The sequence below is a fragment of the Eschscholzia californica genome, unplaced genomic scaffold (genome assembly GCF_041429995.1).
Source record: "Eschscholzia californica isolate CP2 unplaced genomic scaffold, dmEscCali1.0.p SCAF_3, whole genome shotgun sequence".
Classification (NCBI taxonomy): domain Eukaryota; kingdom Viridiplantae; phylum Streptophyta; class Magnoliopsida; order Ranunculales; family Papaveraceae; genus Eschscholzia; species Eschscholzia californica.
The window spans coordinates 22,335,280-22,355,079 of record NW_028238420.1 but is presented as its reverse complement, the minus strand read 5'-3'; the positions used below and the strand labels follow the sequence as shown (position 1 = coordinate 22,355,079).

Here is a 19,800-nt window from a genome sequence, read left to right as displayed (position 1 = left end):
GTTTGATAATTAGTTCATTACTCTCACTAAAAATCAAACTAAGGGGGGTATATATGCATATGCTGCATTGAAAACAATGACAAGTAGGAACGATCCAATGCATATGAACTCATCGATGAAGTATGTAGACAACTGACTGCCACTACAAACTAAACATGCTACATGCTATATTACTAGTACAATGCATGCTAGAAAGCTCAAAAGAGTACTTATACTCAAAACATGCAAGACACAATTCATTGACGTCACATGAACATACACGCTCTATGTTTGAAATAGACTTGGAATATATTAGATTTACTCTGAAACAATTGAGTATCTATATATAACTCTAAAACGACTGAGTATCTATCTGTCATACGAACCATGTTGTTATTACATGAACTGAAAAGTATATGTGAATATTTTCCATGTTAACTTTGCATGATATGAAACAAGTAAATACGTCAATGACACAAATAGGTTAACACACCTAATACATGATTTTGTGTTGTCATGATTTAAGTCTATACAATGATCTTCTCGTTGTTAGCTAATGATAAATTAACAACTCCTGAAAGTCTAAATGACTGCTTTGAAACCGTTTATGGCAGACTCAAAGGATGAAATAGTTCAACTCGGCAAACTCGAAGAAGAAACTGAAAGTCTCAGTTGGAGGACACATCTTACCTCAATCGAAGAATGTTGAATACTTAAAGAAAGTCTCGACGAAAGGACCCAAAAAGGGCCATTAAGGTACACATACATATCAAATTCACTTTGTGAATTCAATAACATATTCTCATTGTAGATTAAGCCCTACTCTGTTAGGCACAAACTCGACTTTGCCTCGACAAAGTCACATATTAAGCCCTACTCTGTTAGGCACAAACTCGACTTTGCCTCGAAAAAGTCACAGACTAAGTCCTGCTAGTCAGGCACAACTGTCTACATAAACCCTGCTTTGAAGGCTCCCCATGAAGTATAACAATGTAAGTCCTGCAGAAGCAGGCCCCTAATGCAAAAGCCCTGACGGTTCTCAACCACTCAGACACCCAAACTATAGCCTTGCTTACGCAGGCTCAAGGAGGAGTCCTAGTTAAACTCGCTCTGACTGAGCAGGTAGCCCTGATAGCGAAAGCTGCAACCGGGGGACCCTAAGGTAGTCCTGATAGCGAAAGCTGCGACCAGGAGACCCAAAAGGTAGCCTTGGTAGCGAAAGCAGCGACTAAGGACCCTAATTTAAAAAAAACCCTGCTAGCGAAATCCACGACCAGGGACAGGACATCCTCGGTAGCTATGGCGACAACCGAGGGCCCTAAGGAGCAGTCCTAGTTAAACTGAAACTTTACTCGAGTAAAACTGACCCTTCACCAAGGTCCTAAGGAGAAGTCCTAGTCAAACTGATCGGCTCAAGTCGGCAAATGAGGTAGCTCCGGTAGTCACGGCTGCGACCCGAGGCCTCGCAAGGAGAAGTCCTAGTTAAACTTAAAATCTTTACTCGAGTAAAACGTGGTCCCCATTGAGGATCCCAAGGAGATGCCTTAGTTAAACTACAACCCTGACGAAGGTGACCGAGGGGAAAAGGAGAAGTCCTTGTGAAGCTTGTCAGGCGAAAGCAGGCAAAACAGCTCTGGTAGCCCAAACTACGACCAGAGGTACGGGAGGAGTCCCGGCGAAAACTAGTTATGCTCAAGCCAACGAAACCAGCCCTAGTAGCGAAAGCAACGATTAGGGGTCTAAGGAGAAGTCTTAGCTAAACTAGTTGTGCTCAAGCCAACGAAACCAACTCTGGTAGCTCAAGCTACAACTAGAGGTCCAAGGAGAAGTCCAAGCTAAACTAGGTTGAGCAAAACCGACGGAAACCACCCTGGGAGCGAAAGCCACAACCAGGGGCAGAACCCAGACTCAGGAAGTACTCAAAACTTTTTATATAGGGCTAATTTGGGTTCTATTTTGCAGAGGGAATTAATAAGCCTAGGTTATGATAGAACAAGTCTAACTTTTCCTTGTTATGCAGGTGCGGTCATCCGGAGCATGCGTAGTAAGCTAGGGAACTTGCATTAGTAAGCTTAGGATTACACTAACCCGCTAACCCCCTTTTTTGAAGCTAGAATTATTATGCAGAAAAAGAGGTTCAAAGAAAACGGTATCTTGTTCATCACAAAAGCACGTCAATCAGGAAGTGTTTCTTTCTCGTTTAGATTAATTACCTAATTTTATGATGATTATTTATTTTTCTCTCGGACACGATAACTTAAGGACTTGCCCCATAAACAATTCTCCTGGACATAACTTTTAGTCTCGTAGTGGTCATATAGGTCATCGCCTCTCCTATATGCAAACCAAACTACATTTGAATGTTACCACTTAGCTCCCACATGGTTCCTTAACGATTTTTAATCACTGTTATATATCTTCTTTGCTAGCCTATTAACATCTTTATAATTTTCTATTTTGGAAAAGTTTAATATTAGTTTGTTCAGCATTAATTCAGAATGTTGCGTGTTTGCAGGAAAATTCCCAACGTCAATCAGCCCTAGCAAATACAGCTACCGTAAGGAAAACCTCATCAGCACTAGTGGGAAAAAAGACTTCTCGAAACAGCTCTGGCGCAAGCAGCCAGGTAAAGAGAAACTGGATCAGTACTGATAGTGAAGGAAATCTCAGAAGATATTCTATACAACTCAGTCCAGATTACCACTGGAATGCGGAGCTCTGAGAAATCAAAAAGAAGACCGAGCTTCACGGAACAGCTCTGGTCCAGGTAAAACCCTTTTGTCTTCAGGGTCTTCACTGTTTAAGAAACACGAGAGTTACTTCTACTCCACAGTCTCGATACTCTCGACTAAGGAGTGGTGGGACTCATGATGATGCATAAAAATGTCCAGACGTTGACTAACGTCTGAAGAGTCAATATCAGACCTGAAGTCCAACGGGTTAACCCGGCTTAAGGCAACAGGACCGCTGAATCCTTGGCAATCCGCATATTCCCCTAACTGGGAGGTCGGCTAGAGGAAACCAGCCCTGTAACGCCCTCGGCATGTACAGATCAGCCCTGGGGTCTTTAGAGGAGTAAGGTGGGTCCAAACAGATCCGGCCAATGTCTCACGCCCAGAACTGGGGAGGCAGCAGCGCTAGGCGATCTACCGACTTAATCCAGAATCTTCCAGAAGGATCTCAGTCGGTTACAGATCTGGAAGTGTTTAAGCAAGCTTGTGCTTCAAGAGTCTTAAGGGAGGAAATGTCTTCATGAAGATCTATCACCTCGGCAGGATATCTACGAAATATCCTTAAACTTAGGATATTTCTATTTATCCTAGATACAGGATAACTACGAAGGGAAACCCTAATTCGGCCTATAAAAGGGTCTCATATCATCTTCTTCAAGGTAAGCTGAACAAGCCTAACTGACTCCACCCCCCCAAAAGGATCATTCAATATTCATTCTTTTACTGTAAAGAGCAATCTGACTCGCTTGAGCGTCGGAGCGGTTTTCTTTCTTTTTGCAGGTTTTCCCCTCAGATTTCTAAGATAAGGATCGGGAATCAAATGAATACTGATCATCTAGACAAAATATTCGATCATAACGGAGGCTGCCATGCATCAACTCCCTTTTCATGCGGATATAACGGAAAGCCAATTTTTGACATCAACACATTCGAACTTGTCCTTCTTCAAGCATTCGGTTATAGGTGCCACGACAGTGCTGAAATTCTTCACAAAACGTTTATAGAATGAGGCAAGTCCATGAAAGCTTCTTACATCAGATTGGGTACCCGGAACTGGCCAACTCTTTATAGCGTCAACTTTGCTTTCATCAACTGAAATGCTCTTATCTGAAACAATATAACCAAGAAACACAATTCTAGAAGTAAAAAACTCACACTTCCCTGTCTTAGCATGTAGCTTGTTTCTTCTCAACACCTTGAAAACTTCCCTTGAGGTGTATAGCATGCTCGGCTTCATTCTTGCTATAGACAAGAATATCATCAAAATAGACCACAACAAATTTCCAATTAAGTCTCGCAGGACCTAATTCATAAGTCTCATGAAAGTGCTGGGTGCATTGGATAATCAAAATGGCATGACTAGCCATTCAAACAGTTCATTCTTCATCTTGAATGTAGTCTTCCACTCATCACCTTCCTTTATTTTGATCTCGTGATATCCACTCCTTAGGTCAATTTTTGAGAATACCTTTGATCCATTCAGCTCATCTAGCATGTCATCCAACCTGGGTATAGGATAACGATACTTGATAGTTATCTTGTTAATAACTCGGTTGTCTACACACATCCTCATTAAACCATCTTTCTTTGGTACAAGCAGAGCTGGTACAGAAGATGGACTCATGCTCTCTCTGACATACCCTCGATCAATCAGCTCTTGCACTTGTTTCTGCAACTCTTTAGCCTCTTCTGGATTACATCTATAAGATGATCTGTTTGGCAAAGGTGCACCAGGTAGTAAATCAATTTGATGCTCAATACCTCTGTTTGGAGGTAGACCAGGTGGTAACTCTTTAGGAAAAACATTACTGAATTCTCTTATCAATTTCGGCATCAATGGATGAGTAATTACTTCAGCTCCGTCATTCTTTCAACCACCAGCAAAGCAAAGACCTTTTTGCCCTTACCCATCTTCTTCATGATTTTGGTTTCACCCACAAACATGTTCTCCTTGCATTTCTCCGCAGCAGACTTAGCACACATAGTAGGTGATAATGGTGCCAATGTAATGTGATTCTTATCCTTACGAAAAGACTAAGTGTTCTTGTACCCATCATGTACAACTCTTCTATCAAACTCCCAAGGTCTGCCAAGCAATAGACTACAAGCATCCATTGGAATAACATCACAGACCACCTCATCATGGTAGTTCTTCCCAATAGAAAAGGAAATCACAACCTGTTTAGAAACTTGCAAATTGTTCCCATCAGTCAACCACTTCAGTTTGTACGGTTGTTGATGCTTTATAGCTGGCAAACTCAGCTTCCCCACAAGTGTACTAGATGCCACATTAGTACAACTTCCACTATCAATGATCAAATTGCAGACTTTTCCTTTGATTGTGCACTGGCTCCGGAAAATAGCTTCTTGTTGCTCGTCTTCTGTATTAGGAACATAATGCAACACCCTTCGAGTCACCAACAATTCTCCTCGATTAGGTTGCTCAATGACTTCATCATCTTCCTCATGAACTTTCTGATCAGCAACTTCAAAGTCATGAAAATCCTGCCTTAGCTCTTCCTCAATCTCTTGAGTTGTCATAACTCTTCGATTAGGACATTCAACTTGGAAATGCCCAAACCCTTGACATTTAAAGCACTTCTTCTTCAAATTCACATCCATAGGCTTTGATGAGTTCTGAATGTCTGTCTTTGTGTTGCTGCTACTAACATCACCTTTAACAACTCCTTTTGAAGACGAAGCAACACTATAGAGTCTGGTGTATTGCTTCTTGCTCGTCTTAATCTGCTTTTCCACCTTGATAGCAAGCTTCTTTGCATCATCAAGAGTCCAGAAAGGTTGCAGCTCCACCTTGGTTGAAATCCCATCATTCAAACCATGTACAAAGAGTACAATAGTCCTCTCTTGTGGTTCTTAAATATCACAACGTAATTGCAGAAGATCAAACTCCCTTATATACTCTTCTATTGTCTTCTTCTCTTTCTGCAAGTGTGTAAGCTTTAGGTACATATCTTGTTTGTTATCGTCGGGTAAAAATCTCCTCTTTATAAGTCGTTTTAGCTTCTCCCACGACCTGATTCTAGTCTTGCCTTCTCTTAATCGCTGTGGCTTAAGAGTATCCCACCCAAGGCTAGCATAACCCTTTAGCCTCAAGGTTGTTATTTTATACCTTTTTGTATCATCATAAATATTATATTCAAATGCACGTTCCATTGATCTTAACCAATCTAGAAAGTCATCTGGATTTAGATTACCTTCAAAATCAAGAAAGTCAACTTTGAATTCTTCTTGCCGAGTGTGTTGTAGATGTGGTCGATTATCTCTTCGTCTCCCACGTCCAGAACTAACACTATGATCATCATTAGCACTAAGAGAAACACGTCCGTCTTCATCAGAAGATGAATGGTTATCTCCAATTCTTTGTCTTCTTGGTTGCGCTTGCACATTCATGCCATTAAAAGCCTAAACCATTTGTTGGATTTGCTGCCTCATTTCCTCCATTTCTCTACCAATACGCTCAGCGTATGCTTGGTCGAGAGTCAATCCTCTTGGAAATTTCATATTATCAAAACAGGGGATTTATAATTTCACTTGATACCACTTGAATTATAAGCTCTGAATTATAATTTCACTCCACCAACTTGAATTAGAGCTCTGATACCACTTGATGCGATTTCCTGAAAGCGTGAGTACGGAGTAAAAGGGGAGTATCGTAACAGAGTAACTAGGAAGATCCGGATCACCATAGTATGATAAAGTTGCCACCACAAAGTGATAAAGAAACCGATTGAGCTAACACCACACTTGGATAAAATTTTTTTGATTATGATAAGCGGGAGGAGCCCGAACCGCATACAAAGAAATAAAATATCAAAAAACAACAAAGAAATCAAATTACATCATATCATTAGCCCCACCCTTTCCTCATTCTCACTGTTCCGCTAGAGTCCGCATTAACAATATTGACTAATTCCACCGGAAGTTTACTAATATTCAAGTGAGTTACCCCCGGTCTGAGCTTCATCTTCGACAAGAAATCAGCAGGCTGATTGGCTTCTCTCTATAGACATGAAAAACCCGAAAACTCCAAAATTGGCTCCGAAGCCTTTGAACTCTCTTCCACAAATGGCTTGCCCTCCATGGTAGTTTTTTTATAATGATAAGCGGGAGAAGCCCGAACCGAATACAATGAACTAAGAAAGCAAAAAACAGGAAAAAAAAAAATCATAAATTACTTCATTTCATTACATTAGCCCCACCCTTTCCTCATTCTCACTGTCCCTCTGGAGTCCGCATGACAATGTTAACTAATTCCACCGGTAAGTGACTAATATTCCAGTGATTGACACCCGGGCCGAGCTTCATCTCCGACAAGTAATCAGCAGCTTGATTGGCTTCCCTATAGACATGGAACACCCGAAAACTCCGAAACTAGCTCCGAAGCCTATGAACTCTCTTCCACAAACGCCTCGCTCTCCATGATAATTTCAGATGTGGTTTTGCAAGAAGTAACTTGATATTCATCGAATCGAGACCAAGTTCAACTTCCTGCAACCCGGCACCAATCGCTAACTCCAGACCCAACTCAACACCCTGCAACTCGTGTATAAAGATAGTCTGTCGATCAACCTGACCAGTGGCTGCCCTAACAACATCCCCCTCTGAATCCCGAATAATAACTCCATAACCCGCATCCACCTCATTTAGTGCCCCATCAGTATTAATCATGTATTTCCCTATCATCGGCCGAGTCCATTTACAAGAAGTATAGACCGGTTTCTGAAGAGAAATAGTAAGATTCCAACAATCAATAGTCCTCCAGTTCTCCTCTATTTCTTCAAACCTTTTGGTAACGGTATTCAGTTTAATCCGTACTTCATCACAAATAGTGTGGATAATCAACCCCGGTGACATGACATTGCTTCTAAATACCCTGTTATTTCGCTCCCTCCAAATATGATAGACATATGCATTTAAAAGTAAACGACCCACTCGGGTAACAATAGAAAGCCCACAAAAGTGGTTAATACACCACTGTAACTCCTCTTCCCAATCAATAGCACACACTCTTGGAAATCCCATCTTCAGTAGTAGCGATTCCCATATATTCTTTGTTACCGAGCAACCAAAGAAAAGGTGGAAATCCGTTTCTTCATCCTCTCCACAGAATACACATGTAGTGTCTATAACCATACCCAACTTGCCAGAAGAGATCTGGTTTTGAGGCGTCTTCGAAAGGCAAGCCACGTAATAAAACAATGTTTAGGTATACCACCCGGTGCCCATACTAAGGAAGTCCAGTTCAACCGAGTTCGTCTAGGTTGAATTGCTTCATACGTATCTTTGAGAGTAAACTCTCCATTCTGGCTAGCTATCACCTCATCTCTAAGAGTACAATCAACCACCACCTTTCTAGCCTCGACCTTGATAGTTCCTAACATAACTGCAATATGAGTAGGAACAATCCAGCCTGGCGGCCCAATAAAGTGAGAAACCCGTGCACCTAAATGAAAATGTGAATCATATCTATGCGTCTCATCAAATGCATCAAAAAGAAGTCCACGAGGATGCCATAAATCAGTCCAGAATCTGGTGTCATGACCATCCCCCAAAGAAGTGAAAATGAGTCGCTGAGCAGTCAGCTTGCTGGCTAGAATCCGACGCCAACACCAAAAACTAGTACTCGGAGCTGATAAAGTCCAGAAATGCTGATCCATGATAAGGTTATTTCTCACCCAATCAGCCCACAGAGTCGTCTTACCACTAACCAAGTCCCATATATGCCGAAGATTCGACGCCTCGAACAACACCTCGATATTACGAAAACCAAGACCCCCTTCATCAGTAGGGTAACATAGGCTTTCCCAGCCAATGGGAGCTCTCTTACACCCCATATCTGCCACAGACCACAGGAACTTACTAAAGATGGGATTGATATCATTCATAACTCTTTTGGGAATAACAAACACCGCTGCCCAATATAATAATGATGCGTTTCGCCGGAAGCGTAAGTAATGAGTGAAAGGTAAAATTGTAACAAGTAACTAGGAAGATCCAAATCACCACACTTTGATAAAGTTGTCACCACAAAGTGATAAAGAAACAACTTGAGCTAACACCACACCTGGATAAAGTTTCCACCACCAGATGATAAAGACGCTCGAAATCCACCACCAATGGCTCTTCCAAAACCAGAGGATAAAGGAAATGATCTAAACAGATCCAAAGTCACAAAAGACTCTATGTTTCTCAAATTCGTTTTTTGATTTTTTTAATTGATAATAAGCCTCATTATATAGAGGATAATACATTAAATGAGAAATAAAAGCTAGTCTACATGCATAGAAACTAGTTACATTGGTAACAACTTAGTTTAAATGCATGAATGTAGAAAGACTAGACTAAACTTAATGCTGATTAATAAAATGTAAATGGCTCTTCAAGTCTTCGAGAATCTTCTTTACAGACCATAATTATCCATTTGATTGGTCCAACTTCAGTAAAGTAACGCTCGGACCCCGGGTAGGAATATCGTCGTATCTCAGCGTTGCTTGTTCCAGAGCTGTTTCATGATCCAGAGTTGTTTGGGTCAGCTCGGGTTGATCTAGTTCCGATGCTCCCGCATCAGACTCTCCGGGTTGGAAAGGTTTTGTCCTCAAATCTGATAGCTCCTCATCTTCAAAATATGGAGAAAGATCACTTACATTGAATGTAGCCGAAACACCATTGTCACCTGGAAGCTCTAGTTTGTAAGCATTATCACCCTTTTTCTCAAGTATCTTAAAAGGACCCTCTGCCCTTGGCATCAGCTTCGACTTGCGTTTGTTTGGAAACCTCTCCTTTCTTAGGTGTACCCAGACCAGACCTGGTTCAAATGACTTAGCTCTTCTGTTTTTGTTGGCCTTTTTCTTGTCTTCTCATTGGCTCTTTCAATTTCTGCTTGAACATTCTCATGTAGCTTCTTCATTGTAGTTACCCTTGCCTTTGCTTCAAAATCTGCCTTCGACCTCAAAGGTAGTGAAATCAAATCAATGGGAGTAAGTGGATTACGACATACACGATCTCAAAAGGTGAACGTCTTGTCGTGTAGCTTATTGACCTATTATAAGCAAACTCGGCTTGAGCTAGCTTCAAATCCCATTCCTTCAAGTTCTTCTTTATCAAGCCTCTAAAAAGAGTAGTTAAGGTTCTGTTTGTCACCTCTGTTTGACCATCAGTTTGTGGATGACAAGAAGTACTAAAAAGGACCTTAGTACCAAGTAATCTCCACAAAGTCTTCCAAAAATAGCTTAGAAACTTTGAATCACGATCAGAATCAATGGTTTTAGGAATACCATGAAGGCGTACAACCTCCTTAAAATACAAATCAGCAACCATACTAGCATCATCAGTCTTGTGACAAGGAATAAAATGTGCCATTTTGCTGAATCTATCAACTACCACCATGATAAAATCTTTTCCCCTTTGAGTTCTTGGTAGTCCCACAATAAAATCCATGCTCACATCATCCCATGGTTGTACCAGAATAGGTAAAGGGGTGTACAGACCTGGTTGGAAATGACTCTTCATCTGTTGACACGTTGCACATCTTTCTATGATTGAATGAACATCTCTTACCATCTTGGGCCAATAGAAATGATCCTGAAGAATGTCCAATGTTTTGTTAATCCCAAAATGACCAGAAAGACATCCGCCATGTGCTTCACGAATCCGCAACTCCCGAACAGAACTCCTTGGCACGCAGAGCTGGTTCCCTTTAAAAAGAAACGCATCTTGCAAATGGTACTGATTTGTAACTCCCTTTTTGCACTCATTATAGACTTTAGCAAAGTCTAAGTCTTCATCATATAAAGTCTTCAAAAATCGAATCCCATAATTCGAGAATCCGGAATAGAGATTACATCATACCTTCTTGAGAGTGCATCAGCAACAATATTAAATTTTCCAGCCTTGTACTTTGACACAAATGAGAAGGATTGCAGAAATTCTACCCATTTAGCATGTCGGTTGTTTAGCCTGTGCTGGTTGTTTATAAACTTATGTGCCTCATGAGCAGAATGTAAAACGAACTGACCTAGCCTCAAATAATGCTTCCAATGAGTCAAAGCTCTTACAATAGCATAAAACTCCTTGTCATAAGTTGAGTAGTTCTTTTGTGCTCCTATAAGCTTCTCACTGAAATAAGCTATGGGACGTTGTCCTTGGATAAGAAAAGCTCCTATACCAACTCTACTAGCATCACACTCGACTTCAAACACTTGATTAATATCTGGAAGTGCTAAAATAGGTGCTTCGCATAGCTTCTGTCTTACCACTTCAAATGCCTTTTGGGCAGCACTGCTCTATTCGAACTTGTCCTTCTTCAAGCATTCGGTTATAGGTGCCACGACAGTGTTGAAATTCTTCACAAAGCGTCTATAGAATGAGGCAAGTCCATGAAAGCTTCTTACATCAGATTGGGTTGCCGGAACTGGCCAACTCTTTATAGCGTCAACTTTGCTTTCATCAACTGAAATGCCCTTATCTGAAATAATATAACCAAGAAACACAATTCTTCGTCTTGAATGCAGTCTTCCACTCATCACCTTCCTTCATTCTGATCTGGTGATATCCACTCCTTAGGTCAATTTTTGAGAATATCTTAATCCATTCAGCTCATCTTGCATGTCATCCAACCTGGGTATAGGATAACGATACTTGATAGTTATCTTGTTAATAGCTCCATTGTCCACACACATCCTCATCGAACCATCTTTCTTTGGTACAAGCAAAGCTGGTACAGAACATGGTCTCATGCTCTTCCTGACATACCCTCGATCAATCAGCTCTTGCACTTGTTTCTGCAACTCCTTGGCCTCTTCTGGATTACATCTATAAGCTGGTCTGTTTGGTAAAGGTGCACCAGGTAGTAAATCAATTTGATGCTCAATACCTCGGTTTGGAGGTAGTCCGGGTGGTAAATCTTTAGGGAAAACGTTACCGCCGAACTCATTCATCAATTCCAGCATCAATGGATGAGAAATCACTTCAGCTCATTCTTTTCAACCACCAGCAAAGCATGTTCTCCTTGCATTTCTTTACTGCAGACTTAGCACACATAGTAGGTGATAAAGGTGCCAATGTAATATGCTTCTTATCCTTACGAAAATAATAAGTGTTCTTGTACCCATCATGTACAGCTCTTCTATCAAACGCCCAAGGTCTGTCAAGCAATAGATGACAAGCATCCATTGGAATGACATCACAGATTACCTCATCATGGTAGTACTTCCCAATAGAAAAGGAAATCACAACCTGCTTAGAAACTTGCAACTTGCTCCCATCAGTCAACCATTTCAGCTTATAAGGTTGTTGATGCTTTATAGTTGGCAAACTCAGCTTCTCCACAAGTGTACTAGATGCCACATTAGTACAACTTCCACTATCAATGATCAAACTGCAGACTTTTCCTTTGATTGTGCATCGGCTCTGGAAAATAGCTTCTCGTTACTCTTCTTCTGTATTGGGAACAGAATGCAACACCCTTCGAATCACCAACATCTCCTCGATCAAGTTGCTCAATGACTTCATCATCTTCCTCGTGAACTTTCTGATCAACGGCTTCTAAATCATGAGAATTCTGTTTTAGTTCTTCTTCAATCTCTTGAATTGTCATAACTCTTCGATTAGGACATTCAGCTTGGATATGCCCAAACCCTTGACACTTAAAGCAGTTCTTCTTCAAATTCAAGTCCATAGGTTTTGCTGAATTCTGAATTTCTGGCGTTTTGCTGCTACTACTAACATCACTCTTCACAACTCCTTTTGGAAACGAAGAAATCAGATTGTAGGGTCTGGTGTATTGCTTCTTCCCTACTTTGTTCTACTTCTCCACCTTGATAGCAAACTTCTTGCCGTCATCAAGAGTCTAGAAAGGTTGCAGCTCCACCTTGGTTGAAATCTCATCATTCAAACCATGTACAAAGTGTACAATAGTCATTTCTTGTGGTTCTTGAACACCACACCGTAATTGCAAAAGATCAAACCCCCTTGTATATTCTTCTACAGTCCTCTTCTCTTGCTGCAAGTGTGTCAGCTTTAGGTACAACTCTTGTTTGTAGTCATCGGGTAAAAATCTCTTCTTCATAAGTCGTTTCAGCTTCTCCCAAGACCTGATTCCAGTCTTGCCTTCTCTTAAACGTTGCGACTTAAGAGTATCCCACCAAAGGCTAGCATAACCCTTCAGCCTTAATGTTGTTATCTTATACTTCTTCTCATCGTCATATGTATTATATTCAAATGCCCTCTCCATTGATCTTAACCTATCAAGAAAGTCATCTGGATTAGATTACCTTCAAAATCAGGAAAATTAACTTTGAATTCTTCTTGACAATGTTGTTGTTGATGTGGACGATTATCTCTCCTCCTTCTCCCACGTCCAGATCTGACACTAAGATCATCATCAGAACTAAGAGAAACATGTCCTTCTCCATCAGAAGATGAATGGTCATCTCCTACGCTTTGTCTTCTTGGTTGTGCTTGCATATTCATGCCATTAAAAGCCTGAACCATTTGTTGCATTTGCTGCCTCATTTCCTCTATTTCTCTACCAATATATTCAGCGTGTGCTTGGTCGAGAGTCAATCCTCTTGGAAATTTCATATTATCAAAACAGGGGATTTATAATTTCACTTGATACCACTTCAATTATAAGCTCTGAATTATAATTTCACTCTACCAACCTGAATTAGAGCTCTGATACAACTTGATGCGCCGGAAGCGTGAGTAACGAGTGAAAGGTAAAATCGTAACAAGTAACTAGGAAGATCGGGATCTCCACACTTTGATAAAGTTAACACCACAAAGTGATAAAGAAACCGGTTGAGCTAATACCACACCTGGATAAAGTTTCCACCACCAGATTATAAAGACACTCGAAATCCACCACCAATGGCTCTTCCAAAACCAGAGGATAAAGGAAATGATCTAAACAGATCTAAAGTCACAAAAGACCATAATTATCCATTTGATTGGCCCAACTTCAGTAAAGTAACGCTCCGACCCCGGGTAGGAATATCATCGTATCCTAGCGCTGCTTGTTTCAGACTTGTTTCATGATCTAGAGCTGTTTGGGTTAGCTCGGGTTGATCTAGCTCTGATGCTCCCGCATCAAACAACATGCTATTCAATACCACCTTTATGAGGACAACACGTCCCGCGAATGATAAAAACGACTCTTCCAAGATTGGATTCGTCCCTTAATTTTATCAAGCAATGGGATACAATGACTATAGGTGAGACGAGATGATATAAGAGGCAAACCTAAGTATCGAATAGGCAGTGAACCAGTGCCGACTTCCAGGATGGTAGTGGTATCACTCTAACCTTGAGTCGTAAGACCAGCAAAGAAGATGGTACTCTTAAGCATGTTGGCCTGCAACCCGGTCGCCCAATGAAATCCAGTTAGAACACCTTTTAAAGATTGAGCCGAACCCGTGTCTCCTCGAAAGAAGACCATGAGATCGTCTGCAAAACAAAGGTGAGTAACTTTCGGAGCTAGACACTTAGGGTGTAACAGAACCCGACCTGCTCTTTCCTCCCGATCAATAAGAACTGAAAATACCTCCATCATTGAAACAAATAGATATGGAGATATCGGACAGCCTTGCCGTAAACCCCGCTTCCCTTCAAAATAACCATGGGCTTCACCGTTGACCAGAATAGAAAACTTAGACATAGTGACATAGGCCTGTATCCATTCTGTGAAAATCCTTGGAAAATGAAACTTACCAAAGATTGAGAATAGTGAAGACCAACGGACTGTGTCATATGCCTTCTTAAGGTCAATCTTAACCGTACACCGAGCTAGACCAGTGGGTCGATGATAATTCCGAACAATCTCATGGGCTAGCATGATATTGTCCTGAATCGTGCGGCCAGAAATAAAGGCTGATTGGTTCGGACTAATCATCGAATAAATGACTCCCTTCAGCGGAATAGTAAGTATCTTGGTAATGCATTTGTGTAACACATTACAACAAGATATTGGTCTAAAGTCTGACACTGAAGTAGCATTATTGATTTTAGGAATAAGAGTCACAAATGTAGAGTTTACCTCTTTGAGAAGTTTTCCAGAGCTGAAGAAATTCTGAATAGCATCCACAAAGTCATCTCCCACGATCCCCCCAACAAGCCTTAAAAAAGTGGGAAGAAAACCCATCCGGCCCGGCGATCGATCAGAACCATTAGTTTCTAAAGCTGCAAATATTTCATCTTTGGCCACCCTCATAGTGAGAATAGCTCCTTCGGCTTCCATGAGCGGGTGTGAGAACTCCACATTAGATATGTAATCCAATGCTTCATTATCCTCATCCTCTCGACCAAATAAGTTCTGATAGAAATCCACACACATGGTAGCAATTTCCGCCTGGTCCTCTGCCACCGAACCGTCCTCCTTGGTGAGTCGGGTTATAGCATTCCTAGACCTCCTCTCTTTGATGGAATTATGGAAATATGTTGTATTGTTGTCATCGAGAGTTAGCCATTCAACTTTAGCACGTTGTCGGAGCATAGCTGTTTCACCCCGAACAACATTGCTATAGTTTTCAGTAGCTACTCTCTTGCCTCCATAGAATCGGGTTTGTTGGATCTACCTGCAATCGGACATGCACTGAATGTAAAAAATTCCGGTTAGTGGTTACCTGATTCGTCACCCCATTGAACCGATCTTTCTTCCTTTCATTCAACCGAGCTTTCAAAGCTTTGAGCTTTGTCACAATAAGAAACATCGGGTTACCTCTACCTGTCACCTTCCATACTTCAGCAATAAGATCTCTGAACATGAGAACCTCCGTCCAGGCATTAAAGAACCGAAACGGAGTACCTCAATGTAAGTTGGGAGCAGCAAGCGGTATGATAAAGGGAGAGTCATCTGAATCCCCTGTGGGTGGAAAGTCTAGTTCAGCCACCCACTATTAATAAGAGCCCGATCAATCTTGGTACTGATGTTAGCATCTCCCATCTGCCTGTTCGACCATGTAAAGAAACAACCTGTATATAGACAATCGAACAGTCCCAAGTTGGTAACACAGTCGAACATCTCATTGGAACCTTGAGATGACAAGTTATTACCACCTCTTTTCTTATTTGCTAGCATCGTGGTGTTGAAGTCACCTAGCACTAGCCACGGAGCCTCAGAACCTGTTATAAGAAAATCAAGGTCCCTCCAAAGCTCCCGGCGAGGAACAGTGCTATTACTTTTTTTTTTGCATTGATGAGCAGGGATTAAAGGGCCCAGACCCAAAACAAGGGAACAAGCAAGAAAACAACAAAAAAAAAACACAGGAAAACACTATACAATCAGTCCCAAAATTTCCTAAGTCTCACTCTGCCTCTAGAATCATCTCTCACAATAACAAACAACTCAGGAGACAAACTTGAAGGATCTAGCTCAACCTCCCCATCAGGTTTCATCTTGGCCAAAAAGTCAGCTGCCTGATTTACTTCACGAATTACATGCTTCACCTTGCAATGACTAAAAGAATCCCACCACTTTTTGATGCGCAGCCACACTAACCAAGCATTCCAAGGAGCAAGCTTCTCAAAGCTAGTGAGCAATAAACACACTGTCATAGAGTCAGTGGCCACTAACACCTGCTTATATCCTCTAGATTTAGCTAGTCTCAAGCCAAATTCAACCCCTTGCAGTTCATGCACAACCACTATAGCAATAGGAGTTGAACCAGCACCCAAGGTCAAGACATTCCCATGTTCATCTCTAAGCACAGCTCCATAACCAGCAGTACTACAGTCAAGAGAGCCATCAATGCTAATCAAGACCCAACTTCTGGGAGGGGGTTCCCACTTATGACCTTTGAGCTGAGGCCTAGCAAGCTTAATATTAAGATTCCATTTAGAAGCAAAGGTAAAATTCTGCTCAGTATCCTCAAACCTTCCCTTCCAAGCAGAGAATTTAATTTTAATCTCATCCATGATGAGGTTAAACACTGAGGCAGTGGGTTTAGCCTAACCTCTAAAGACCCTGTGATTTCTTTCCTGCCACACATGGTAGAAGAATCCATTTAGCACAAGTTTACCCACATAAGCACCAAGAGACTCCCCTTTAAAATGAGTAGTTCACCATTCAATTTCAGCTTCAACAGGATGCAAACACTGCCTTTGAAATCCCAAAGCACCCAAAAGCCAAAGCCTCCTCAACATAGCTGCAAGCAAAGAAAAGATGATACTCAGACTCCTTACCCAAACCACAGATGCCACAAGTATCCTCCACCTGCATACCCCATGACTTGAGCCTCTCCCTAGTCTTAAGACCTCTGTTCAAGACAAGCCATGTAATGAAACAGTGCTTAGGAATGCACTTAGAGAACCAAACCAGATGCTTCCATATAACTTCTGACCCCCTATGCCTAAGAGCATCATAGGTTTCCCTAAGAGAATAAACTCCCTTAGTATTAGCCTTCCAAACCACCCTATCCATATCTTCAACCTGCAAAGGGACCTCATGGAGACTAGAAAATACAGTGGGAATCTCATAAAACAAGAACTCAGGCACTTTCCATTCCTCATCACTAATAAAATCAGCAACTGTAGTATGGAGTTTTTTTTTTAATTGTTCAGCGTGTCTCGAACCCTTGACCTCTAGGATGGAAGACTATACCTCTTACCACTCGGACCAAAGGTTGTTGACAGTATGGAGGTTTAAAAATGAGTGGTACCTAAAGTGAGGCTCAAAAAGCTCAGATAGGGCCCCAAAGGATGCCAATTATCTGCCCAAAAGGAGGTGTTAGCCCCATTTGTAGGGGAATAACCTAGTGTATCTCATACACCTAATTGTCTAGTGTTGGTAGCGGAATCTCAAACATCATACGTTTAACACTAGTTTCCAGGATCTATACATGAACATACCAATGAACTAGATTGGAAAGATGATTACCTCTTAATCGCTTTCCCACGAACTAAATCCCGACCAGTATTCGGAAGATAAGAGCTCCAAGTGTAGCTCCTCTACTTGAGACACCGAATAATGACTTGAACTCCCTTCTTTCAGTCAGATAGGACCTTCTTGAAGGTTGAGATGAAGAACTCCTTCTTCTTGACTAGATACTTGAGAAAACTCCTTTTCTCTCTCTCTCTCTGAGATGTATATTCTGAAACTCTTTCAGACACTCAGTTGTATGTCTCCCTCTTTAGGTTGTATAATTAGGTATATATAGAAATCCCTAGAAGAGGTATTAGACTCAGACTAGGATTCCATAAACCTAATTATTAGGCAACACCCAAACTACCCTCCATTGGGCTTCCTTGGCCGGCCCACTTAGGGCCTAGCCGGCCATCACATGGCCGGCCCCATTGCCTGGGCCGGCCATCACATGGCCGGCCTCCCTAAAGCCATTCCGGACCTCCCTTTTGGGCCCGGACATGTTTATCTCTTTGGACTTCTCCGAATCTTTCAGGACTTACCAATAACGGATCCAATCCACTTATTTGCCATTATCCATCTAGTCAATTCTCTCCGTTCAAATCATTACTCTGTTGTGTAACCCTTGTAGGATCCGGTCTATGTTAGCCGCGAATCAACTCTTGATTCGACGATCGTAGTTGGCTTCTAGCTAAGCATTACGACCCCTAATTGGACCGGACTAATGATCTTCCGAATAAGGTCATTAAGATCCTATTAGCCAAATTGCACACATTGCATCCTTGGTCGAAGGACACTCCTTCGGAAGGATACCATTCCTTCAGACTTCAGGCATCATATCCTTCACCATTACCAATAATGTGAAAGACAAACTGCTGAGCACAGCCTCTGCTCTCAAGCACCTTTCTCCAACACAAAGAGCAGTCTTTTGGAGTCTTCATAAGCTAGAAGTTCTGGTGCTTCACAAGGTTTTGCTGAACCCATTTAACCCATAAGGTGTCATTCTTGGAAGCAACATCCTAAACATGCCTAAGATTCATAACCACATTCAGAGTTTCAATATCCTTGATGCCTAGACCCCCTTCAGCTTTGGCCAAACACATAACAGACCATTTAACTGTAGTTCTCTTAGAGACCAACTCAATACCAGACCAAATGAACTTATTAAGAATGCTATTGATCTCTTTATAAGCTCTTTTTGGGAGGACAAACACAGACATCCTATAGATTAACATACTGTTAAGGACAATATTCACTACCAGCAACCTACCAGCAAAAGTGAGATATCTAGCTTTCCAAGACTGGGCTCTACTAGAAATCTTCTGAATGAGAGGAACACAATCAGTATAAGAGAGTTTAGTGGATAGAAGAGGCAACCCAAGGTATCTAATGGGGAGAGAGCCTTCTTGAAACCCCAAAAAGTGAAGCAATAAACTCTTGTTCTCATTAGTTACACAAGAGAAGAAAACTGAAATCTTCCTGCAATTAACAGCTAGAGCAATACAAGTATAGAGTTCATTAAGAACTTCCCTAAGAGCAATAGTTGAACCCCTGTCCCCTTTCATAGAAACCATTAAATCATTAGCAAGCAGAGATGAGTTACCATAGGGTTTTTGCACTTAGGATGAAGCTGGAGAGCACCAGAGCTCTTCTTTCTAGAGAGGACCCCCTCATTCCTTTAAAGACCCCAGGGCCGATCTGTTCGTGTCGAGGACGAAATAGGGTTATACCTTAGGCTGCCCTCCCAGTTATGGGTGTAGGTAACGAAGTGTAGCCATTCTATTTGTCTGAAGTCGGGTTGACCCGTTGGACTTCAGGTCCTTTCTTGACGTTAGTCAACGTGTGGACATTTTATGCATCATCAGGAGGAGGATATTCCACACACCTAAGTAGTTTGTTGTTGTTGTAGAAGTTTGTCTTTGAGAAGTCTGTCATTTTTCTTTAGCTTAATTTCTCTTAGAAATGACTGTTCAGAAAATCTTTTAGGTGGTTAATTGTTCTTCTCTTCAGTATATATGCTCTGAGCTGCTATTACTGTTTCCAGCTTTTAATTTGTACTCAGTCGGTTGGCAACTTCTCATTTATAGTAGTAAGTGTGACAATGGGTTTTGATTTTGTCTAAAGGTGACTCTTCTGAATTTAGCACGCGTCACTCAAGTGATCTTGAAATCAATCTGAATCAGGTTTCCTGATAAGACAGGTGAAACACAT

The 19,800-nt window shown here is 41.4% G+C and overlaps 1 protein-coding gene across 1 annotated transcript; it reads right to left on the bottom strand.

Annotated features, from left to right (window-relative positions):
- Window positions 1–16,806: 16,806 nt before the first annotated feature.
- On the bottom strand, window positions 16,807–18,573 carry LOC147549042 (uncharacterized). The gene is made up of 2 exons (XM_086668188.1): window positions 18,492–18,573; window positions 16,807–17,255 (listed from the first exon to the last, which is right to left on the bottom strand). Exons 1-2 carry the CDS (start codon window positions 18,571–18,573, stop codon window positions 16,807–16,809), a joined length of 531 nt encoding a protein of 176 aa, XP_086524314.1.
- Between the last annotated feature and the right edge of the window lie 1,227 nt (window positions 18,574–19,800).